Source organism: Aquarana catesbeiana, linkage group LG03 (genome assembly GCF_042186555.1).
Source record: "Aquarana catesbeiana isolate 2022-GZ linkage group LG03, ASM4218655v1, whole genome shotgun sequence".
Taxonomy (NCBI): Eukaryota; Metazoa; Chordata; class Amphibia; order Anura; family Ranidae; genus Aquarana; species Aquarana catesbeiana.
Window position 1 is genome coordinate 584482838 of NC_133326.1, and position 26644 is coordinate 584509481.

The 26644-nt window shown below is 42.1% G+C and overlaps 1 protein-coding gene across 3 annotated transcripts in view; it reads right to left on the reverse strand.

The window, feature by feature from the left end:
• GMCL1 (germ cell-less 1, spermatogenesis associated) overlaps positions 1-26644 on the reverse strand; it is a 182993-nt gene that overhangs the window by 16068 nt on the left and 140281 nt on the right. For all 3 annotated transcript variants that reach the window (XM_073622005.1, XM_073622006.1, XM_073622007.1), the window contains 3 exons: positions 13513-13588; positions 5157-5302; positions 1717-1804 (listed from right to left, as the gene is read on the reverse strand). In XM_073622005.1, the coding sequence (XP_073478106.1) occupies positions 1717-1804; positions 5157-5302; positions 13513-13588 (310 nt within the window). The remainder of the gene's footprint in view (positions 1-1716; positions 1805-5156; positions 5303-13512; positions 13589-26644) is intronic.

Sequence of the window (26644 nt, forward strand, 5' to 3'; positions counted from 1 at the left end):
TCCGACTTCAGAAAAGGTTGCTGTACTACTTCAATCTGACTTCTAGGCGACTTGTACCCATTGATTTCAATGGAAGTCGCCCCCGAAGTCGGATTGTGTCTTAACTGAAGCAACAATACAGGAAGAGAAGATTGTTTTCTCAGGCAAACCCCTCCCTCCCCCCTCCCACCGAGCTGATTGTTGTTTGATTGGCCACTGGAAAATTGTCTGTCCTGGAGGCGACTTGAAGTCGCCTTGTAAGTTGTGCTGTGGTGTCGCGCTCAGGTCGTGTCCAGGTTGCCTCGCAAAGTCGCGGACAGAGTTGTGTTGCCACTGTGTGAACCGAGCCTTAGTGAGTGAAAACGCACGCTGCCATCTCCTGGAACATATTAATTTGTTTCAGACCTATGCATTTGACAGCTTTTTTTGGCATTTCAAACCAAATAAAGAAAAGCATCCACATTCATGATAAAACACACCATTGTGTTTTAATGTTATTAAAAAAAAAATCTCCTTTCTATTTCAATCTTCACCTAGATTTTTTTTTTAATAAAGTGGCAAAAAGGTTTCTTTCCAATAAATTCTGCATTCTGTTTATGCATTCGATAACATTTCAGGCATCAGCAATGTTCAAATTTGCTACAGTTAGCTGAAGGGATGTTAAGATGCAGATTACACTGAGGCTAATTTATTCAGTTATAAACAGGCAGACCCTCCACTAAAGTATGTAACGTCCTGTCTAAAGCAGTCCACAGATGATTCAGTTTTATTGTTTTATCGTTCAACCCACTGGGGTTGAAAAAAAGAATAAAAAAAACAAACATTGACCTGATTCCCTCATCCACACATTCGGAGTGAATGGGGGAATATTGCCCACTGAGCAACTGTATTCTGACAGTGAGGAGATTTCCCCACCATCAGAATTCACTGACCAGCACTGCTTGCTATAGCTGATCAAACGGCATTTACCTGGCAGGTTGGTTGTACAGAAGCCGATCAGTAGGCACAGCTCCATGTCTGAATGGATACACAGAGCTGTCAGTTGGCTCGGGTGCCTCCATAGCAAGCTGCTTGCTATGAGGACAATCAACAGGAGGGAGGGGCCAGGAGCTCCAGCCAGGGACCCAAAAAGAGGAGGATCTGGGGTTGCCCTGTGCAAAACCAATGCACAGAGCAGGTAAGTATAACATGTTTGTTATTTTAATAGATTTAAAAAACGAGACTTTACAATGAGCCCATACACGAGTCCTTGGGTTGAATGAAATAAAACATACCCAATACCGCCGTATACACATTGGAGTGGATGAGGTAATCCTCTCGCTGTGTTATTGTATTCTGACAGCGGGGAGACTTCCTTACCACCAGTATACACAGATGAGCGTTGCAGGCTACAGCCTGCAGCGTTAACCAAGCAGGGAAAATCCAACAGTTGGTTGCGCCAAAGTTGATTAGTAGATTGACTTCTGTATAAATCTGGCCCTGCTAAACTGGCCAGATTTCAAACCATGTATGACTGGCTTAGGTATTTCCAGAATAGAGATGAGTGAATCTGTCTGGGTTTGGTTTGCTGAGGGTTCAGAGAAACCTGCTTCAAACCCAAACCTAGTACTGATCCCCAATGATGTCTGTGGGAGGTCAATTTTGTTACGTTTTAGCCATTTTTAGGGCAAATAGGCAAATTATGAATGCCAAGGGAGTCTAATCAGAGCATGTTATTTACTGAAATAATACACTTACCTGATCTTTCTCAAGGCCAAGGATCTGATATCCACTTGTTCTATTGCAGATGACTTTACCATTGTTATCAAATGACAACAAGCGCAATCTGTGCAAACAACAGACGTTATTATAAACAGATGTTGGGATTTTTAATAATAAAAAGACAACCTGTATGGAAATGAACGAGCGGACACTGCAGACCCACTGCTGTCTTTGTCTGGCTTCAGTGACTGCAAGTCACTGGCCTAAAAATTAGATGCAGATTAATGTTAGAATAAAGTAGTAACTCCTGATCTGCAAGACTGCTAAATTGTTCTAAGTCAGTGCCCAAAATATTGAAGCCACTGGATCAAGATAGCAACCATTTTATAAGTAGAGGAAAGCAATGGCCGCTTCCACATTTTCTCAGTACAGGTTTCCTTTAAAGTGATAGACCACACATTTACATCAAGAATGTGAGTAATTGGGAAAAACAGAACAAAGATGCCTTAAACTTTAAAGGAATACAAATACTATTAAGCCTCATGCACACAAACATGTATTAGTTTAAAGAGCACAAGCTGAAAATTTCCAACTCTTTCCTATGCACAGAAAGCCGCTTACAACCCTTAATACAAGTGAATGGCTGTATGTGGCCACACTCGTTCTGCAGTAGTGTACACCTGCGTGTGTGGCGTATTTCCATAAAATGTGCCACATTTGCGTTTGTGGAAACAGGTCATACGCACACACATGGGGCTAAATGCCGCTGAAAAATTATCTCCAGTCACATGAGTATGGCCACGTACAGCGATTCCCTGGTATAGGCTGTTTGTGGCACCTGTTGCTCCCTGAGTGCAAGAAAGCACTGCAGAGTTCACCCTTGAGAACTAAAACATCCATGTGCAATATGCCTTCATTTCTCAGAACAAGTTTACAGTCGCAATCAAGGGAGCATGTACAGTTAGGTCCATATATATTTGGACACTGACACATATTTAGTTTTTTTCCAGATATTTACCAGAACATATTCAAGCTATAGTTATATAATGGATATGGGATGAAAGTGCACACTCTCAGGTTTAATTTGAGGGTATGTACATCCAAATCGGAGGAAGGGTTTAGGAATTACAGATCTTAAGAATAGCCATCCCCCTTTTTCAAGGGACCAAAAGTAAATTGGACAATTGAATCAAAAGCGGTTTCATGGCCAGGTGTGGGTTACTCCATTATTAATTCATCAATTAGGCAGGTAAAAGATCTGGAGTTAATTCTAAGTGTGGTATTTGCATTTGGAATCTATTACTGTGAACCTACATCATGTATTCAAAGGAGCTGTCCATGTCCTTGTGTTTTTCCTGAATGATGGTGCGCTTCAGTGGCTGCAGTCATGAACAAGAAATTAAGCTAAGAGCTTGATAGTTTATCTCCTCCGAAATAGAAGGGGAATTTGGGCTCAATCCAGCTAGTATTTTAGGTGAATATAAGGGAGAATAGGAAGCACAGGGCTGTAGGGTTAAAAGGAGCATTGGCAGCTTGCAGAGAACGGGGAGCAGGGCTGTGCAGTCTCTGTGTGCACCCGGTCACACTCCCTCCTCTCTAAACTGACACTTCATCCAGTGTTATCATATAGCAGTATGAGGAAGAGGGATTAGCCCATCAAGCAATGCTACTAAGGAACCATAGCCAGATTTAAAATTGTGTTCTAGTAGTATGTGCACTAGGTTCCTTGGAGGATTAAACAAAGATTTAATACTTGTGGCAATTTTTTCATTGTCCTTATAAAAATTGGTAGATGTGAGCAGGCTGCCTTTCTTTCTTAAGTTTACCATACAGTGTGGAAGATGGAAGAGCTTGGAGTGGGGCTAAAGTTTAATATTTTTTTTCTATATACAGGTGAAAAATGAACACCAAAATCTAACTATAGAGAGACTTCAAGAAAAATCTGTAATAATTACACAATCTGTTTGGGGTGTTACTATTTTTTCTCTCTCATTAAAAAGGGGCAGTTCACACTAATTTATGATGCGTTTCTGCAAGCACATTTTTGATGCATTCCAGTGTGTTTGATTTTTTTACATGCATTCCGGTACAGTTTATGTGTTTTGCTGCATTCCTGATGCATTCTGTACAGAAAAAAAACGCAACACGTTCTACTTTGGTTTATTTCACTGGATCGCACTGCAATGGTGTGACATAGGGAAACTGTAATCCATGTTAACTACTTGCTGACCACTCACCGCAGATGTACTGTGGCAAGGTGGCTCGGCTGCGCAAGTCATACCGGTACGGCGATTCGAGCACTAGCACTCGTGGGCGCGTCCGATCCGATTGGCCAGCGGGGGAGACAATCAGGAGGTCCGGTGGACTCAATGTCCGCTGGCCGGCCTCCCGCAATCGTTCCCTGCAGAGACAGAATAGGGATCTGCTGAAGTAAACAAAGCAGATCTCCATTCTGTCAGGGGACGACACCGAGATCTGTTTCCTGCTAAGCAGGAAGACGGATCTGTGTGTTTTGACAGTCACAGTCTCCCATACAGTTAGTAAACACAAAAAGGAACACATTTAACCCCTTGATCACCCCTGATGTTAACCCCTTCCCTGCCAGTGTCATTAGTACAATGTCATTGCATATTTTTAGCACTGATCACTGTATTAATGTCACTGGTTCCCAAAAAAAAGTGTAAAAAATGTCTGTTAGGTGTCCGATCTGTCCGCAGCAATGTCGCAGTCCCGCTAAAAAATCACTGATCAGCATTACTAGTGAAAAAAAAATTATTATTATTAAAATTAATAATAATGGCCATAAATCTATCCCCTTTTTTGTAATTGCTATAACCTTTCTGCAAACCAATCAATATACTCTTTTTATTTACCAAAAATATGTAGAATACATATAGGTCTAAAGAGATGAATACATTTTGTTTTGAGATGTGCATTTTTTTTTTTGTTTATAGCGTAAAAAATAAAAAACGCAGAGGTGATCAAATACCATCAAAAGAAAGCTCTATTTGTGGGGAAAAAAATGATATAAATTTGGGTACAATGTTGCATAATCACGCAATTGTCAGTTAAAGTAATGCAGTGCCGTATCGCAAAAAATAGTCTGGTCATTAAGGGGGTGAATCCTTCCGGGGCTGAAGTGGTTAAACACAGCTGATGTGTTTTTGATGCAAGAAAAAAAAAAAAAAAAAAAAAAACGCACTGCACTGGATCTGGTGGCAACCAGTCCTAAACTCGAAAAGGATTGTAGTAAGAAAAACCTTGTGTAGCTTATATCTTTAATTAGTCAAACAGTCAAAGGCTACCATTAATACGATTCATATGTGGTCAGCCGTAGCTGTTGTACATCATAAGAAATGCACATTAAAATGTGTGCCTAGTAATTGTTTATAAAAAATCATTTTATCATGTTGGGATATAAAGCCAAGAAACTAGCTAGCTGATTTGCCACTTAATTTGAAATATAATCCACCTACCTGTATGCAATGTTCCTTTGTGGCTGCAGACTGACTGAGCCACTACATGGCTGATTCAAAGTGTTCCTTTTAAATATGATATAGCGGTTTGTGTAAGTGACCAACAAGTCGAAACCAAAGTTAAATCCAGTCCATCGCCAACAGTACTAGGAAAAAAAAAGTATTTCTCTGAAAACACATTGATATTAGGATTGTACATGTTATTCACACGTGAAAAGGTTAGTCTAATCTCAGAATCGCCTGTAAATAAATACTGAAAACATTCATATCATGTAGTGTGATAGAAAAGCTTACATTCTAATATCACTGCCACACTCAATTAAAATTTTTGTCTTTAAATATAATTTAAAAAATGTGGTTATTCCATGTCATAACATTTTGACATTGACATTTGACATTGTGTAGCTGTGTGCCAGTTGTTAAAAGTAAAAAAAAAAGTGGCCAACAGGCTAAGAGCAAGATTATTAAAGAGGAAATAGTAAAAAAAAACAAAAAAAAAAACCCCACACGTTAAGGAAACCATATCAAAGTGATGTAGGTGTATAAGATTTACCCATAATCCCATGTTTTTCTCACACAGTTAAGAGGGAGAAACTGATTCTGCTGAAAAGCATGCCTTCTAAGCCTGCAACTTGAGAAAGAGGGACAATTTGGGACGGAGAAGATATGAGACGCACACCACAGTGAAGCCACGTACCCCCGTGATTGAGCCTCCAACCCCTGAAAAGGTGCTGGGAACTTTACTGAGAGTGACCAAAGGCCCGGGCTGGGTATCAAGCCATAAGTGCATACGATCTCCTGTAATTGAGATCCATATGAGCTGGTAAGCGGCAGTCTGTGTGAAGGTGGAAGGTGTGAAGGTGGAAAAATACCCTTTTCTAGATCACTACTCGGGTTGTGTGTGATAATCGCACCAAGGATATCGATTGATAAATTGAATGGACTCGTAACTCTTCATTATTTTGATTAACCACATCTTTATCTTTGATTAACTGAATGGACTCTTAATCCTTCATCATTTTGATCATAATCTTATGCATCAGTTTGCACCAAGTAACAATATTATATGTATTGACTGATAATTTGTATGGACTTTGAGTCCTTCATCAATTTGATCAATCACATTCTTATTCATTAGTTTGCACCAAGTCACTTTAATATATGTATCATTAGTTTAGTTTTCAGCGCGACTTATTTTTGGTAAATATCAAAGTGATGAAGGAGCCATGGGAAAAAATAAAATTCAATACATCTAATAAAAGTGATCAGGATCCAGCTAAATTTTACATTATAACAAACAGGAAATCAGAAACATAATAATTGATAAATACTGGTATCTTCTATTAGCTAATCCTCAGTTTTCCATGCGCTTTAGAAATAGGTCAGCAATTGTGTTTACGAGAGGATGGTTCTTGAGGGATTCCTTGGTTTAAAGTATTTTTTCCAGGGAAGGACTGGGTGACCCTTGTCATCATTTTGGTACTTCTATCTGTGGAGATTGTGCGTATTGTAAATATATCTCACAAGGTAAATGTAATAAGCTACTGGATGGGAAACTAAATGCAGTGAGGCACTATGTTAACTGCCAAATTACTGGAATTATGCTGGACTGTGAGTGCAGGAGCTTTTTGCAACGTATTTATGATCACACGGTGGCTGTAAAAATTGGTGATATTTGCTTGTCGATTGCATGGATCAAAACTGACTGCGGTCGGGTCCTGTTGAACCAGCCGAATTTAGATCCATGTATGGCCGGCTTAACTTATTATGTTAATTATTCACATTGTACTCCAAACTTTTTGTTGTCGTTAATTGCCTGTAAGGGAAATTTATATAAACAAGCTTTGTCAGAACACTCGATATGTAAAGCATATTTAATAGGATTTGTGTTACGGTTGGTTTTATGTCTTTTTTCTATATTTGTTACAGGATGAGGTTTCCTGTGGTCTGTGTTTAATATTCAGGATTACCCAGCACCTGTGATGTTTCCCCTTGAGTTTTTTTTCTTAACTTTTAGGGAGCAATGCGTCACCTTTTTGGTGGCGATTCCCCCTTTAGCCCAGCCTTTTTGGACAGGGTTTATTGAGAGAGGGCCAATTGTCAGTTTTCCCTACCCTACATGTGTTTTCAGAGCCACTGTGGGTAGTTTTCCAGAACTGTAAGTGACCTGTCACACATTGCATTCTGAAATTGCGCATGCTGTGTGATGACATAATACAGCCACGCTTTTGGCAGAACTGTTCCCTGAAACAGGAAGGGTCCAGGCCAACTAGAGGGACTATAAAATTGTATTCTCAGACAATGGGGTTTATTTACTAAAGCTGGAGTGTGCAAAATCAGGCTCACTTCTGCATAGAAACCAATCAGCTTCCAGGTTTTATTGCCAAAGCTTAATTGGACAAGCTGAGGTTAGAAGCCGATTAGTTTCTATGCAGAAGTGAGCATGCAATGTGTTGCATACTACTAGGGCAGCGTGGTGGTAATTGTTTATTTGAGGAGTTCTCATCTGAGCAGTATTGCGAGGAATGCTATGGCTCCTCAGCTTTTTCTTGGATCCATTAGATACTACACTGACCTTGTGAATTAGTGTACCTCTTTAAACATTAGTGGAACCCTGTCCTCGTTTTGAGTACTTTTTTTTATTAACAGTGTCAAACTCAGGATTTTAACTGCCTTTTATATTTAACAGTAGAGTTTATTACCACATACAGGATTAAACACTATACTACAAAATACTACCACAAATGCGGGCTATTGATTGCAACCAAGATTTGTAAACTTGCACACACAAAAAAGTATTTTTCCCAACAAATTAATTCAAGACTATGTTTCAAAAATGAATACACCCCAATTAAATCTTAGGGGCATAGCTAACTTTTAGACAACACAATCCTAATTAACAAGAATTCAATTACAGAGGAGTCTAATTGTTCATTAAACAGGTGTCTAGCAGACAGTGGATTATAAAAAGGGCATTATATAAGGAAAACCCCTTCCCATTTCATGCTGTCAGCAATGGCACCACATGGAAGAGAAATGTCACAGAGAGAAAAATAATTTCTTTACACAAGAAAGGTGAAGGCTACAAGAAGATCAGCAAAGCTTTACTTATCAGTCAGAATATTGTAGCAAAAGGGATATAGAAATTTAACAAAGATGGAACTGCAACCATCTAAGAGAGACGTCCAGGCTGTCCATGGTAGTTAACATCTCGAAAGGAGCATCTTCTGATTAGAAGGGTTGAAGGAAATCGCCATGCAAGTTCACTGCAGTTAGCTAAAGAAGTAGAAAGCCAAAGTGGGGTGATAATTTCCGTGACTAAATACGGCGTACACTGCAGAGTTACGGCAAGCATGGGTATCGTCCACGAAGGAAGCCTCTCCTAAAGCCTATGCACAAAAAAAGCCAGCCTAGAATTTGCCAGGGCCAATGCTGAAAAAGAAGAAGACTACTAGGACTCTGTACTCTGGAGTGATGAGACCAAGATAAAAGGTTTTTGGAGCGGATGGCTTCAAAACTGTATGGCTGTCAGGGCTGGGCTCAGCCCTTCCTCCTCTGAGTTGGCCGCTCAGCTGTCGGCTAATTGATTCTGCTTGTCAGTCCTGCCTACTTAAAGCCATCCAGCTGACCTGATTTCTGCCTTTGCCATCATCACAGAGACTTTCTCCTGCGTTCCTGTTAAAGACTTGCTCGGCTGACGTTCCTTCTGGTTCCTGATCCTGCTTTCTGTACTATTACGTTTATCTCTGGCTCTCAGACATTTGCTTGGCAGACTACCGATCCGTTTACTGAACTCTGGCTTGTTTTGACTACGCTTACTCTGTTAACCTTATTATTATTAAACAAGTGTGATTTAACTATACTTCTGTCTTGGTCTGATTTATGGTTCCTGATAATGGCGTCGCACAGGTGAGGAGTACAAAGAAAAAAGCATGGTGCCTACAGTGAAACATGGTGGTGGCAGTGTCCTTCTGTGGGGCTGCATGAGTGTTGCTGGTGTCGGGGAGCTGCATTTCATTGATAGTATCATGAATTCACAGATGTACTGCTCTATATGGAAAGAGAAGATGCTACCATCACTTCGTGCTCTCGGTTGTCGTGCACTTTTCCAACAAGACAATGATTCAAAACACATCTAAGGCCACTGTTCCATTTCTGAAAAAGAACAGGGTGAAAGTGATTCAGTGGCCAAGTATGTCTCGATCTGAACCCAATCGAACACCTATGGGGAATTCTAAAGAGACAAGTTAAGCATCACTCTCCATCCAGCATCCAGGCTCCAAAAGAGGTAATTCTTGAAGAATGGAAAAAGATAGATGTTGCAATATGTTGACAACTTGTTCATTCCATGGCTAGAAGACTTGGTGCTGTCCTTACAAATCATGGTGGTCATACAAAATAATAGATGTAGTAGTTTTTGTTGTGGGGTGTATTTATTTTTGCATCAACTAATTTGAGTAAAACTGAATATTTTGTAATCCAAGTTATATTATTAAGCTTACTTTCATGTAATGAGCTAAACAACATAAAACTCAGTTTTGTCAAAAGTTTGGAAATTGTTCTTTCAATATTGATTAAAACAGGGGTCGGCAACCTATGGCCCATGGGCTGCATCCGGCTCGCTGCCGCTAAATGTTTGGCCCGTCAGTGCACATGATGAATTCACGTGCACCCGGACATTTTAACCCCGGTCGGCTTTCTTGGGATAACACCCGATGCGGCTAAGTCGCTCGGATTTTAACCCAAGCAATGAGAGGAGACATCGCCCTCCTCCCGGGCTCTCCTGTCCCACCGGCAGACCCGAGCAACTGGCATGTCCACCAGCTGGCCAGAGACCTCAACGAAGCCACAATCGGCTTTGATCGGGTCTCGGATCTAGTAACCCGGAAGTGATGTCATGACAGCCCCCAAAATCCCTCCATAAAGAGTACCTGTCACAAGGGATGTTAACATTCCTTCTGACAGCAATAAAAGTGATCAGCTTTTTTTTTTCTTTTTTCTTTTTAAAAGGGACAGTGTAAAAAAAAAAAAAAAAAATGAAATAAAATAAAGAAAAAAAAATTGAAAGCACCCCATCTCTCCGTGCTTGCATGCAGAAGCGAATGCATACCTGGGTTGCGACTGCAAATGTAAACAGTGTTCTAACCACACATGTGAGGTATCTCCACGAGCGAGAGCAATAATTCTAGCACAAGACCTCCTCTGTAACTCTAAACTGGTAACCTGTAGAAAATTTTTAAAGCGTCGCCTATGGAGATTTTTAAGTACAGTAGTCTGTCGCTATTCCACGAATGTGCGCAGTTTTAAAGCATATCATGGGGGAGGGGGCTGTGTAATATGCAGGGGGGACTGTGTAATGTAAAGGGGTCCAGATTATCTTCATTAGCAGGTGAATGCGGCCCTCCATTTATTCACATACATTGAATCCAGCCCTTAAGTGGAAAAAGGTTGCTGACCCCTGGATTCAAATCTTACTTTTCAAAAGGGGTATACTCATTTATGTTGAGCACTGTATGTACACCAAGTTATAAGTATTGGGATATTTGGGATGACTTGTACATAAAATATACACTAAAAACAGGCCACTTCTAACATGTATTTTATCATACTTTTTAATATTATAAAAATATTTGAACACACACATACTGTAGGTGTGTGCATAGATAGATATAATCAATGCCTTAAAAGTCCTGTACTTTGTCTTTTAGGGTCTTTATATACATAGAAGAAAGACTTCTCTAGCAATTGTAACATGCAAATCTGTGATGGTCCGGTAAGCTTTAGGACTCAAACACAAGTGCGGTGTGGTTTATGTGACCTGGTGTTTTGGGGCTGTACATTGTAGCGCTTGCTGCCAGCAGCCTGTCAAAAATCAACAACAGGCTAAAATACCTGGTGGCTGGATGCCCTCTTGAATGCTTTAGTTTCTATGCAGCATGGGCAAAACAGCCCTTGTGCATGAGCCCCCGACAATGTGCTAGCAGGACAGGGTTCTCAGTTCTATAAAACGTTTTGAGTTCTGTGCTGTAGAAACGGAACCCTCAGTGCGATCAAGCAATATGCATTCATGTTGAGGTCTTTTAGAGACAGCACAATTACAATGAAAAAGATGGGCAGGAGTTTAAAAAGCAGAAAATTGCCTACATATCAGTTATGTATTGAATTTGTTTAAGAAGTGTAATTTACTTCCGCATTAAGAGAAAAGAATAAGCATTCATGATTCATGGAATTTAGTCATTATCCCTGGCAGAAGCATTTCATCATCTATGCACATGTCAGGATGATGTACCTGCGTGTAAACACTCTTTACGGTCAACCTGTTATGCCCTTGAGTCCAATCAATATATACAAGCAGTACATGCAGTACATGTAGTACAAGGGACCTATTTTTGGCAGCTGATTTATGTGTTGTCCATTATCTTCATATATTGCATATTCTGATAAGTGAACCATAAATACAGACGATAAAGTCAGACAGCGTGTCCTTTTCAGTCTGTACATTTTCTACCAGCTTCCAAAGAAAGGATGATGCTTTTGATGCAGTCTGGGTAATATTCTTTAACTCCTTCCGCTCCTGAAGGTTTTACTCCCTTCATGACCAGAACGTTGTTTGCTATTCGGCACTGCGTTATTTTAACTGGCGACTGCAAGGTCATGGAACACTGTGCGCAAAATGAAATTTAATTACTTCATAATTTTAGGCCAGAACATATTCTGCCACGTCTTTGGTAAAAAAAAAAAAAAAAAAATCCTAATAAGTGTATATCAATTGGTTTGTGCAAAAGTATATATATATATATATATATATATATATATATATATATATATATATATATATATATACATACACACACACGTATACACACACACACACACACACTGGAATTTATGCAGCTATGATACTATACGGATAATGGTAGTGATCATTACTAGTGACTTCTAGTGAGACTGTGATAGTGTGGCGGGCAATCTGACGCTAGCTGAGAGATGCGCTGAAACTGACACTAATACAGTGATTAGTGCTAATACTGTAAATGGTCCCTGTACTGTACAGGGAGAACAAACAGACAGATCACTGTTCACAGAACAGGAGTTTTGGGTTTTTGTAAACACACAACTCTGTGTGATTGGCCCCAGCCAATCAGATGATTTCAGCCAAAATCATCTGCCAAATTCAAGCTTTGTCCAATCACAATACGGGTCATATGCGCGTTCCCCGAACCCAGAGGAAAGGCCACGATGTACAGATAACATCGCCCAGCCTACTGCAGAACACACAGAAATCAGAGGACTGACAGCGTGGGAACTGCTTGGAGGACACACACAAGGGATGTGAAGGGGGCATAGTAATGTATTTTGAGACGGAAAATGCGTTACCATGTTTCCTACACACCCCTGAAGTCATCAAAGAGGTTCCCGAGTCCTGCTGCTGCGTCATTGACACAGACAGCAGGACTCGCCCAAGCCCCCTGGGTCACTGGATTTGATTGAAAGCAGTGGGAGCCAATGGCTGCTCTGCTATCTATCCAATGAGGACCCTAGACAGTGGCTGGAGCTGCTGTGCTCATCTCCATCGATGGAACAATCGGTTTCAGGTATGTAAAAGGGGGGCTCTGGGGGTCTACTGCAGTACAGAAGGTTTTTACCTTAATGCATGAAGGTGAAAATCAGAGGGTTTACAACCCCTTTAATAATAGGGTATAACATTGATCACCGTCATTTGGAAACCAACTTAGGCAGCCCATACATTATTATATTTTTTGCGTACAACCAGCGGCACTAAATGCTGATCAGGAAAAACCCAACAGGCTGGTTGCACAAAAATTGATCCGTGTATGGCCAAGTTTCATATCATATCACATCACATATCATATCACATCACATATCATATCACGAAAGTGAAGACACCAATTGAATATTTCTCTACATTTCAACAATTTTGAAAGGCATTTACAGTAAGGCATTCACAGATCCAAAAGAGAGATAGTTTCTCCAATGAAAAAGTTACAATCACCTACACAAAAAACTAGTCAGTTTGCGGCTTTGTAAACTGTTTACGCATTTTTCACCCAAAAATATTTTCGATCCCATTCGGACCTATGCATTACATGAGTTCTCTGAAAAAAGCTGCAACGCTATGCCTTTAAATATCTAAAGTGTTCAATTAAAATGTCATCTTTAATATACAGCTATTTAAAGCATTGTTGAAATCTTCTTTATGAACCACAAAGAGAAGAAAAGCAAAACTCCCACAGGCTAATTGTGTACGAGAAAAAGAATATCTATAAGAGGAGCAATTTCACATAAACGCATGTTATTTGGAAAAAAAAAAAACTAGGTGCTTTCATGATCTTACATCTCCATCCTTCGTAAGTCTCCTGCCACATCGCATGCTGTTGCTCTCTAGTTCATCTTTATTGATATCTTGAGGGCTACAACAGATAATGGGAATATTGGTTTTTAACACAATAAATGTGAGACATACTCTGTACAAAAACAAATCCGACAGATCCACAAAAGGAAGTCAGGTTAGACCGTGAGTGAAAGAAACAAACGTCTACACTGCTGCTTTTGAAAACTTTCGGAAATAAACAGCATGCAAAGCCAACTATGTATTTAGCAAATCGGTACAAAAAGCAAAAGTTTAAACCCGGTCAGCTGAACTGCACAGAGGAAGCTAAATTGAGTATTTAAAAATAAACAATTTGCTATCATAGATTTTACTGAAACATTGAGAAGCAATTGCATATTGCTTTTAGATGGATGGTATGTTAAAGAGGGTTTTTCTGAAAAGCATTTGACAAGTTCCTTTTTAATTACAAAGTGCTCAAACAGTGGCTGCCACTTCTAATATTCACTTCCTATTACTAAATTTTAATGACGTTCTTACAAATGTTGAGAAATATTCATGCTAAAGAAAACCATCCTGGACACGCTTGACTTCCAGATATAATTGCCTAGGTTGTGCCCAAAGGACAGCAAGAATATGGTTTATACATGTGGTTCTTTGTGAAAGGATTTAAAGGCAACTGGCCATTTGTGAAAGAGAATCTTTCCCTTAGAAAAACACCGTAGTTAAACCCAGGAGACCACTGGTGAACCTATAAGGCTCCATTTACACTTGACAATTTGGAATCGCCACAATTCCAAACTGCATGACAAACGCCAGTTGCCATTTATTGTACATGGCACCCCAAACGCGGTGAGATTTTGCCAGTCGTCAGAATTGCGCTGCAATCACAGCAAAGCATGCCTTTAAAAATTGCATGAAACATGTTGCCCAAAAAGGAGCAGGAGCTTCCTTTTTGGTGACAAACGTGCATAGAGCTGCCTATTCAAGTGAATGGGCTGCCCGATGTGCGGCACGTGGAATCGCTTGAAAATCACCCACACAAAATCATGAGCAGGAATAGTATGTAAAGTGTGAATGGGGCCCTAGAGAGTGAATTCACTATTTTGGAAAGGTAATGCTGTTCTTTGCTTGCCATTCACTTAAAATAAGGAAAAGAGCCACTTCTGCTTGTAGAGCTTTGCAAAAGTGGTCCAGCGTCCCACTGTATGTTTCCTGAAAATCTAGAACAAGCTTAAGTGAATTCAGAAATTAAAATAAGAGACTTTTAAATGCCTGCATATACTATATGCAGAGTTTGTTGGGCCCTGGGGATCCAGACATCTCAATTTTGGACAATAAGGCCACCCTTGCTGGAATTTTTCATAGTAGTCTGTCCTCCTAAAGCCAGAAAAAGGTGTTGATCTTTCAGATGGTCTTTTTAATTTGTATGCAATATTAATGAGAAACCATCTTGGGAGTTGGAGGCACAAACCACATTTAGGTTGCCTCTGAACAACCTTCAGTAATCAGGCGCAACAGCAGACAAATGATAAAAAAAAAAAAAAACAAAACAAACAAAAAAAAAAACACTGCCCAGGAGACCCACTAACTTCAGTAAACCATAAGCGATAATTGCCTTTTATAGTTCTGACTGCCCTTAACTGGAGAAAAGAGTTTTTTTTTCTTTTTTCTTTTTTTAAATATGCCCAGAAGCACCTCTCACATACACTTTCCCATCACTACTAAGCATTGCCTTCCAAGCTCATGTTCAAAACGTCAGCAGCAGCTTGGATTTCAACCAAAGCTCACATCCATTATACATTTTTTACCTTATGCTGGCTTCCATGGGTTAGATACGGCAGCTATCCTGTAGGACAGGGGTCTCCAAACTATGGCCCTCCAGTTGTTAAGGAACTACAATTCCCATCATGCCTAGTCATGTCTGTGAACGTCAGAGTTTTAGAATGCCTCATGGTATGTGTAGTTCTGCAACAGCTGGAGGGCCGTAGTTTGGAAATCACTGCTGTAGTAAATAAAATCAGGCATATAACCCAGTGCAAGTCATGGCAGGTTCTGCCGTGCAATACTCCTATTTAAGGCCCTATATTGACATGCCTGGAATGTAGACTACCCATGTCCTAGGTTTATGTTCCTGAAAGCATAAGGTCCCAAACGCATGTACCACTCAGTACACAGTGTCAAGCTGCAAAGTATATCATAGACACAGTTTGCAGGCAATGGGGCTGGACGCTGCACCTTTGCCACCTGGGGTAACGAAAGCACCAGGATTTAAACACACAGGGGCTAAATGCTCAGCAAGCATAAGGCCTTAAGATTCATACATATGGATAACTGTAGGAATTTTTTTATGCCCAACATAACATTCCCTGGCACTTTCCTGTTCTGGGGGAGCCGCAACTAGTGCATACAGCCTGTCGTAAAGGCAAAAAGCTGTATGTAGCCATACTACTTCTTTGTATCGTTGTTTACCCGTGTATGTGATATTTCCCAAACACGAAATTCCCTTTTTGTGAAGTACATCATATGCACATGAGCAGGTAAATGCTGATGCAAAGAAACATCAGTGTTTACAAGAGTACGGTCATGTATGGTCATTCATTTGAATGACTGACTTTGTGCCAGCTGTGGCTTCCTGGCTGTGGGAAAAGCGATAGGAAATTTATGATACAAAATGCCTACAAGCATCCATTTTTCAAAACCCTTAGGACTACAAAACAACGCCATTACTATAACAGAAGGGTAAATTTGCTGTAGGCTTTAGGGATAGCCAAGAACGCTGACAAGACTGCAGCATAGGCAGAGCACACAAGAAGTTAGAGGCTCACTGGATCTTTGGCAGCAACAGCTACTGAACTATAATGACTTTTTTCAGTCAGAGCATTTCCAACATTCTATATCAGCAATTCTCAACCAGGGTTCCTCTAGAGGTTACTACAGATTCCTTGGGCTGTGGCTGGTTGACCTACCTGTTGGATGGTGGCTGCATAGTTCCAGGACCTAAAACACTTGGCAAAGTCAGCAGCATGACACCAATTTTCTTTTTATCTGTCAGGGTTGCATTATCCCTGCTGATCACCAAGGGGCCATTGACTCCAATGAATTTATTTTAGTAAAGGTACCTTAGAGACCTGAAAAATATTTAGGGTGGTCCTCTGGGCTAAAACGGTTTAGAAAGGCTGTTCTATACCAATGAGAACACAAGGATTATTCTTCATGGAGAAGGCAAAAAGTCTTCCAATAATTGTAGATATTAGAGTAATACACACCGCCCTTTACTCAAAATACCACCACTGCGCCACCAATGTAAAATAATAATGAAATATTTGTGAATTGAAGTGAATGAGCTGCCCCTATAAAAGAAGGTAAAACATGAAAAAAATTCTATCCAATATATCCATACACCCAAACAACTCCCCGTTGTAGATATATAGGAAGAGATAGTGGCGCTCTAACAGACAACAGTGTCAATCCGTGTCTAAAAACAATATGTAAAAAATACTATATTCACCAAGTGCTATCTTGATAAAGACATAAATGCAATATACATCAACTAATCACACCATCATGTGCTACATGTGAGTAAGTAAAAGAAATAGTCCATGTGAAAAAAATATTAATAAAAAATATATAAACACAAAGTCCATATATAAACGTGACAAAAATAAAGGAATCTTGATGTTTAAAATGTCTGTTTCAGTGTCTTCCACCACACCAAGGTGTTAGGTGAACCCACTCCCTTCAGAAACACACTCACTCACGCACTCAAAAAGTCTTCCACACATGGGCTCCCAGTACCATAGAGAATAAATTTGGGCAGGCTCCACTGGTGCAAATTTAAAAATGTGTACAGGCAGTTCTCTTATTACCGCTATTTTTTTGGGGGTAATTGCTGCCTGCATTTGGCTATCCTATATGTTTGCACAAAGCATAAATACCCCATATAATATATACAATTATGAACCGTTATAGGAACAATACACATTACTAGTTACAAATAAAGATGCAAAGCCCCATCCATTTAAATGTCTAACTCAAATAGAATTGAATATTGGCTACTGTCCCACAAAATGTAGTTTCAAACAACCATTCTCTAGAAATCATTTTTTAGCACAATTCTGCATCTGACAGCAGATCTTATGAGACAATAAAAAAAAACAGTCCATTCCTGAGACCTGTAGTTTAAGAATTTTGTTTGGTGCCTGAGGTGGCTTTTAGCACCAAAAGTAATACTTTCTAACCAAGTATTTAGCAGTACAGATATTGGGGTCAGCAAAGGCTGATGCACAGTATTGTAACCACTGAATCCCGAGAATTATTTGTTCTAGCTTTTATCATACATCTTCATATCCACACAATGGCTATGCAGAGCGGCTTTGAATTCGCTATCAATTTCACATTCCCTGTAGAAATTGCTGCATCCCAGATGCTAAGCACAGAGATTATTTACAGGTGAACTGAGGTGACTGTCTATTTCTAGAACTCCAGACTGGTCTTGTGGACGAATCTTTAGTACAAACACTTCTTTACTCTTTGAGCTGAGAATGCTCATGATGTCGACAAGACTCCACACAGCTAATAGTGACGAGACAATGCTGCCAGCCAGACGCAAGTATAATCTAACTGTTACAAGAGAGGTATTTAACTGCACTGGGAAATTTCATGCCTCTCAATTATTCATGAGGACAAAACTGTGCTGAAAGGCTGCATAAAGAGTTTTATTACTAAAGGATCAAAGCCGAGTTTATTTTGCAGAGCAGAGCTGATGTGATTTTTCTCAGTAGCTCGAAAGACAATTCACGGTCACTAAAAAGTAGATCTTAGTCTTCCAGCCCTGAATGCAAGTAAGCATTAAAGTGCCCAGCCTGTAATTGCTCTCTCTACTGATAGCAAAAGATTTGCAGATACCAAGTAAAGTCTGCTGGGGGTGTAGTGTTTTTCACTGGCCAGAGAATTACATAAAACTCAACTCTGATCAGATCAATTGGCTATGCATGCCATCAGCACCTTAGCCCCAAAGAGGAATGTTCAGGTTGGACAGGTTTTTCTGTGTAAGTGGCAGAGATGAGATGAGTTATGACAGCCTCCACTATTCTGGGATGGCTTTCCAAAAGAGTTAGGGAGTGTCTGTGGGATTTAATGCCTATCCAGTCAAAAACCGAAGTAAGACTTACTGGTAACTCTTTTTCTCTGAGTCTTCCAGGACAGCCTCTGAGATATAAGACTCCTCCCTCTGGGACAGGAAACACATTCACCCAAATGATTAAAAGGGATCACGCTTCAGTTTCCACAAGAACCGCCGGAAAGGTCTGAAAGACATAACACGCTGGCATAACATTAGTATATCCCCTTTGCACCAGCTATAAAACTCTGGGTGGGAAACTAGGCTGTCCTGGAAGACTTCTAGAAAAAGAGTTACCGTAGGTCTAACTCCGGTTTTCTCTTATTGTCTTCCAGGACAGCCTCTGAGATGATAAGCAAGAAACTTACTCTGTTAGGGCAGGACCACTGTCTGGAGGACCTTTTGCCCAAATGCCTGTTCTTTATCAGCAACCAGGTCCAAGCGGTAATGCTTTGCGAACGTGGAGTAGCTGGACCACGTCGCTGCTCTGCAGATCTCCTTTGGAGTGGCACTGGCTTTCTCTGCCCACGAAGTTGAAACCGCCCTAATTGAATGTGCCTTAACTAGCGGTGTTTGCCTCCCTGCCAACCTGTATGCCTCTAAAACTGTCATCCTTATCCATCTGGTGATCGTGGATTCTGATGCTTTAAATCCTTTGCGTTATCCCGCAAAATTCACAAACAAAGATTCTGTCTTCCTGAAATCTTTGCTGATATCTAAATAAACTAAAAGGCTACACCTTACGTCAACTAAGCTGAATTCTCCTTCCTCATCGACCTCTGAGGAGTAAAATGTTGGCAGGATAATGTCCTGAGTTCTATGAAAAGTAGAAGAAACTTTGGGGAGGAAACTAGGATCTGTTTTAAGCACAACCCTATCCTCCAAAATTAACAAAAATGGATCTCTAATCGAGAGCGCCTGCAGCTCACTCACTCTTCTGGCTGAGGTGATTGCAATCAAAAAGGCTGTTTTTAGTACCACCCACTTAATGTCAGATTTTTCCAGAGGTTCAAAGGGACTCTTTGTAAGTGTGCTGAGGACCAAGGACAGATCCCAGGAGGGACAAGCTCTGACCTTCACTGGCCTGAACTTCCTGGACTTGGAGAGAGCCCAAAACGATCCTCAAGGCGGCAGCCTGTACCTTCAGGGTGCTAATAGAAAGACCTAATTCCACTCCTGCCTGAAAAAAGGCCAACACTGCTGGAATTCCTGGTTCCTCCTGCCCCTGTTCTGCTAACCAGGAATTGAACCTCTTCCAGACCTTGGTGTAGATAGCCCTGGTTACTGGTTTACGGCATTCTAAGTCTTGATGACTCTTTCTGAAAACCCTTGAGCCCTTAACAGCTGTTCCTCAGATACCACGCTGTAAGTCTGAGGGTCTCTATCTGAGGATGTCGGATAGGACCCTGTGAAACCAGATCCTCCCTCATCAGAAGAGGAATTGGAGGATATATGGCCAACCTCTTTAGGACTGCAAACCAGGCCCTCCTTGGCCAAAACGGGGCTACCAAAATGAAATCGGTTTCCTGGGTCAGACATTTTTGGAGGACCGCCGCAACTAACCTTACTTGGGGGAAGGCATAGCAAAGGTTGAAGTGCCATGCATTGGCGAAGGTATCAATCCCTCTGGCTCGATCCAGCGAGTGCAGGGAGAACAACTGAGCAACTTTCTTGTAGCTTTCTGAGGCGAACAGATCCACCTCTGGTATGCCCCAGGTCTTCACAACCTGCTCGAACACTTCCTGGTTGAGTGACCATTCGTCCTGTTTTACTCGCTGATGACTGAGAAAGTCTGCCAGAGAGTTCTGAGTCCCCTTTAAATATACTGCTGTCAGAGAAGACAGGTTTGATTCGGCCCAAGCGAAAATTTCGCCTGCTATCATCTGTAGTGCAGGGCTCCTGGTCCCCCCCTGCTTGTTTATGTATGCGACAACGGCCGCATTGTCCGACCTTACTTGAAGGTGCCGTCCCCTTATTATTTGCTGGAAGGCCTCTAGCACCCTCTGCACTGCCAGTAACTCCCTCTGATTCGAGGTCCACGTGGCTTCCACCTGAGACCAAGATCCTTGAGCCAGATCCTTTTCCAGGTGGGCACCCCAGCCGAAAGAGCTGGTGTCTGTTGTCACCGCCAGAGATGTTGTTCTGAATCACAAAAGACCCCTGTCCAGATTGTGATTGACTCGCCACCACCATAGTGTCCTTTTGACTCTGGTGGATATAGGCATAGGCTGAACCAAACCCCACTGGCTGCCATCCCAGCACTGCAGAAGGAGAGCCTGTAACGGGCGCTGGTGAAACCTTGCCCAAGGGACTGCTGGAAAACGGGATATCATTAACCCTATCACCCTTATGACATCTCTGACATGGACTTCCTGAATGGTCAGAAGCTGCGCTACCGCTAGAACCACTTTATCTTCTCTGATGGGAGAAATACCTTGTTCTCTATTGATGAAATCCTGTATCCCACATACTGTACTTCCTGGGTTGGGATCAGCTGGGACTTGTCCCAATTGATCAACCAAGAGAACGCAGGAAAAGTTGAGCCTCCTGTAAGTTCTTTTCTAGCTGCCGATAAGAGTGGGCGAGAAACAGAAGATCGTCCAGATAGGGGATCACTGTAATGGCCCTGGCACGCAGTAGAGCTAGGGCCTCTGCCAGGACCTTCGTGAAAATCCTCGGAGAGGATGCTAGTCCAAACGGAAGTGCCCTGAATTGGAAGTGGAGAACTTCTGAATTCACTTTGACTGCCAGTCTGAGGAATTTCTGGAGATCCCGATGTATCGGCACATGCAAATACGTGCCCCTGAGGTTGATCCTCGCCATATAACAATCGGGAAACAGGAGATTAGTTACCGTGAAGACTCCATCCTGAAACGCTTGTATCTGATAAATTTGTTCAGGGGCGGAGATTGAGAATCAAGTGAACTTGCCTGACGGCTTTTGGACTACGAACACATGGGCGTATACCCCCTGGCCGTGTTCCGCATCTGGTACTTGGCTGATAACCTGTTGATCCAACAGCTCTCCCAACAACAAACTCAGAGCTCCTGCTTTCTTCCGGTCTCTGGGTAACGAGGTAACTAAAAATATGGGTGGAGGAACGGCACTGAACTCCAACTTGTAGCCAATTTCTATTATCTTTAATATAAACGAGCTTGAAGTTGCATTGGTCCATTGTGGGAGGAAGTCCCCCAACCTTCCTCCCACCGGAACACAGGAGTCACTGGGGCTTTGGGGTGGTCTGAGGAGGACTGAATAATATTCCTCCTCTACCATGTCCCTTGTCCAGTGTTTTTTAGGACAACTCTCTCTCTCCTGTTGGGTCTGCTGCCTGAAACCTCAAGAAAGGAGTCTACCCTCAGGTTTCTTTTTTTTCTCCGGGAAAGCCTTCTTGTCCTGGGTACGTTCCAAGGCCTCCTGAAGCCCAGGTCCACAGAGGTGATTGCCCGAGAAAGGCAATCCACAAAGCTTGAGTTTTGATGCTGCATCTCCTGACCAAGCTTTCAACCATACAGCCCTTCTTGCAGCATTTACCAAAGCTGCAGACCTGGCTGCTAGCTTTACAGATTCCGCAGAAGCATCAGCTAAAAACCCCACTGCTTTAAATAATAAAGGAAAATATTTTAGCAGTTGTCGTCGGGACGTGCCTGCACAAATGTAGGACTGCAACTGGGTTAACCAGCATTCTAGATTTCTGGCCAAACAGGTGGCTGCAAGGGCTGGTTTAAGCCCAATAAAAGAGGCATCCCAAGCCCTCTTTAGCAATACATCACCCCTTTTATCCATGGGGTCCTTAAGGGATCCCAGGTCGTTGAATGCCAAATCCGTCTTTTTGGAAACCTTTGCCAATGGTGCATCCAACTTAGGGATCTTGTTCCAAGGATTGGGCCGTGTCCTTTTCAAAGGGAAATCTACGTTTAAGACTGCCTGAAAAGAACGGTCTTCATTCAGGGTGCTCCCAACTCCAGCAAGATAGCTTATACTAGAGATTTGTGTACAGGAAAACCTCTGGATTTCTGTGCAGAGACGCCCTGATACATAAGGTCATGCTTAGAAAGCTGTACCGACTCCTCTCTGATCTTTAAAGTGTCATAAATCACCTTTAGCAAGTCCCCCACATCGTCCAGTGTCAATCTGTACCTGGACCCTCTGGAGAAATCTTCCTCATTCTCAGAATCAGACCCCGAGTCCACTTGAGAAGAGGCAAGCGATCTGGGTTCCCTCTATCTTCCATATCCTCCTGACTGGGCTCAGATAGAATAGGCATACTTGCTGTTCTAGATATGGGCACAGAGGGACCCTGCATCCTATCCATCATTCCTTTAAATGATTTGAATGTGGATGCAATCTCGTATTTCACAGACGTAAGGATTTTATGACACTCTGTCATAGAATCATCCTTAAACTGCTGACACATTCAGGGCAAAGTGGTTTCTCCCAATTGGAGCCTAGCTTTGACCCACAAACGGCACATTTTCTCCTGGGAGGCTGTATCTGGGACTTGTCCTGTGCTTTACCCTGAAAGCAAAAAGAAAGACAGAAACACCCATAAGAGCCTATCCCCAACCCTCACCACCACTGTGCTTAGATCAGAGGGAAGGAGAGAAGTGTCTAGCCCCTCACCTGTGGTTCCCCACCCAGGAAAAGACTTTGGTCGCAAGCACCCTACCCCCTCCCAGAGTAAGCTATCGTCTGCCCTCACCACGCTTACCTGAGAGGTCCTGGTGCCAGAAGAATCGGAGTCGACCACCTGGGATGCTGCAGTACCCTCCATGGCTCCTCGGTGTTTGTCACAGCCTCTACTGGATCTACACTGGCTCTGAAAGGCCAAACAAACCACACGCCGCACCCGGAGACCAGAACCTTGTCTCGCGTTGCCCCTGATGATGTGGCTCCGCCGGAAGCTGTGTCACTTCTGTTCGTTGGAGCACAGAAGCCCCTCCTCTGATGCACACCATGTCCTCTCCTACACCCGGAAGAGCCAGGTAGCATGCACTCCTGCGATGGACGCTGTCCGCTCACCGACCGAGCCACAGGAGGACAGAGGGTAGGTGTGTGCGGCGAAATGGAGGCAGGGACCCGCTGCAATCTTCAGGGGTCCAACTCTCTCCGAGTTTTTAGGCAGCAATGTGCTAGCAGCCCTCTCTTCCCTGCTTTAGACAGAGGGGCGCTTGGGCTGAGGAGAAGGTACGCCAGAGGCTCATCCAGGACAGTCCTGGGACATAGAGCTCCCCAGGTTCCTCACATGCTTCCTTCCCGCCGGCAGGAAACACAAAAAACTGAAGGGGAAGGCCTGGAGGACCTCCTTTTAACCATTTGGGTGAATGTGTTTCCTGTCCCTGAGGGAGGAGCCCTATGTCTCAGAGGCTGTCCTGGAAGACGATAATAGAAAGAGGGTTACATTTGAGGTCTGGTACTGATAATAAAAAAAAGAAGGGCCCTTTCACACTGATATGCTTTTGTGCAGCTTGATGACCCATTTACACAGATGTGCTTTTGATGCATTCCCATTGATTTACAAATGGAAGGTACCTTTTTGGTGCTCTTTTGAAAAACCTTTATTAAAGATGCAGCATGTAGGACCGCAGCGCACCTGCAGTGTGAACAGTTATATAGGATTTAATAGCGAATAGTTTTCATGCGCTTTTGTTGCACTGGAAAAGAATGGCAAAAGCACACCAATGTGAAAGGGGCCAAAACCCTGGCTCTTAATTGCCATTTCAGTACATCCCCAAGTTGTCATGTCTTTGTGGATCTGGTTGCTGTAGAGGCTGGGGGGCAGAGAGACCTAAAATGGTGCAATACAACCAATACACCTTAGGGGAATGCTGAATAGCCAAGGTCATCAAAAAGGTCCTTGACAGGCATGGACCGCAATCTCTTCGCTTACTTTCCAGGGCTCTTTTGTGAGCTCAGGATTGCTGTTTGTCCAAGGGGACCAAAGATTTCAAAAATTACTGCAGGAAGTAGCACATCAGCTTCTTCAGAGACTATTAAGGCTGTCTGCCTGCCAAAAGGCACTGTAAATAAAAAAGAAAGGGTCACATCTGAGATTAAGAGATAGATCCACTAAAAGCCTGGTATACACAATGAGATTATCGGACGAAGGATCTTTTCTGCAAATGAAGAGGTTATTAAAGTTAAACAAATTTTCGTACAACAGAATAAAAATTCAGAAGTAATGTAATGTATTCCATTGTATTTGTATTGTATTTTCAGACTAAAACTGTACTGATTAAAAGAAAATCATACGATCTGGTATCGTACGAGGAAAATGTGTGTGTTTGTCCCTTTGGATAATTTCAGACGAACGGTCATGATCAGCTCTCGAAAGCTGTGTACTAACAATCAGATTATCGGACGATCGCTTAGAAAGCGGTATTTGTCTGATTTTCTGATCATGTGTACTAGGCTTTAGACACAGTCTTCAAGAGGTATCAATCCCACACATGCATAGAGCTGCAGAGAGGGAGATCACACTACTGGGTTGGCAAAATATTGTAGAAAAAAAGCGCAGAACAGGCGCTACACTGTTAACATAGATGATACCTATACTGCAACGCTTTGTAGGCTAAAATTGTGTACCAATCTGACAATAGAGCAAATAGATTTGCAATTCCACTGCAGTCGCAATGGTGTTAATTTACTAAAACATGAGTGTAACATCTGGTGCTGCCCTGCATAGAAACCAGCTTTCAGGTTTTTTGTCAAAGCTTAATTGGACAAGCTGAAATTAGAAGCTGATTGGCTACCACACAGAGCTTGCACTCTGCAGTTTTAATACATTAACCCCAGTGTTCTATGACACAAGAATGGGGGTTATTCCCATCATGCACTCTATAGTTTTAGTAAATCAACCCCAATATGTCCATCACTGCTCTTCAACACATCTACAGTACAGCAGTCATAGGTTATAGAAATGTTCAATTTCTGTGGGGCCAACAACCAAGACAGCCAGGAGGAAGAGCATAACTGGAAATTCTTGGCATGGGATTTAAAACTAGTGGTATGGGAACATACAAGAGTGCGCTACTTGCACACCCCACTAAATCCTTTGTTTTGCTGATCCATTCAATCCATCCAATAAAGTGGTCTAAACTTTAGCTGCAGTCTATCAAAAAACACTTGATATTTTATATATGGTGGAGTTTCGCCAACTAGATTCAAATAAGTCAGTAACATGTTTCACTCAACATTCTCCATACTGAGAAAAAAAAACTGCTAACCAGAAGACAAACGATGTAGGTAGCACTCTGATAATCAGCCCCTGTTATAACATAAAAGCAAAGTGTCTCAGCTTGCCTCCTTCGGAGGCTACAACCCTCTGCCCCCGTTTCACCTTCCATGGGTTTTGCCATAGTGGCCTCCCTACATCTTTTGTCCGTTGATTTCAGAGGGCTGGGCAAGCCAGCACCCAACAGCATTGTTAGTCACTAGATTCAAACAAGCAAGATGCCGCTACAGGTGAGCAGTCACTACAGTCCGGATGCACTGGGAGCAAGCCACGGCTCTTTGTTGGCTGTCATTTGCTATATTTGGAATAAAATTGTTGGAACGTTCCTGTGGTGTGCAGCCATTCTTTTCTTCCTATTGTTAGTCACTGTTTGTGTTAGCGCCTGGAGTGGGACTAACCAGAGGAGTGCAACTCCAATGTACTGGTCACGGTAGGTTGGTGGACTTAGAAAGTCACATTTGTCTATAAAAATTACCAAAACAGCAATATGGTTTTAAGGTGGTGAAACTATTAAACTTTAACCATAGCTAGAGGAATATGGTATTGCACAAAAGTACTAAACATGGACTTCAAAACACACCGTTATGCCATAGGTCCAGTCTTGTGTTTAACTACACTAAACAGAAGAGTGACTCATTAAAAGGGGTTGTAAACCCTCTTTTTTTTTTTTTTTTTTTAAAACTTCTAGTGACCGGCCCCCCAGCCCCCCCGTTTTACTCACCTGAGCCCTGGAATTTCCCACGGCGGAGACGCGCTCTTCCTCTGCCCGGGGTTCTCAGCTT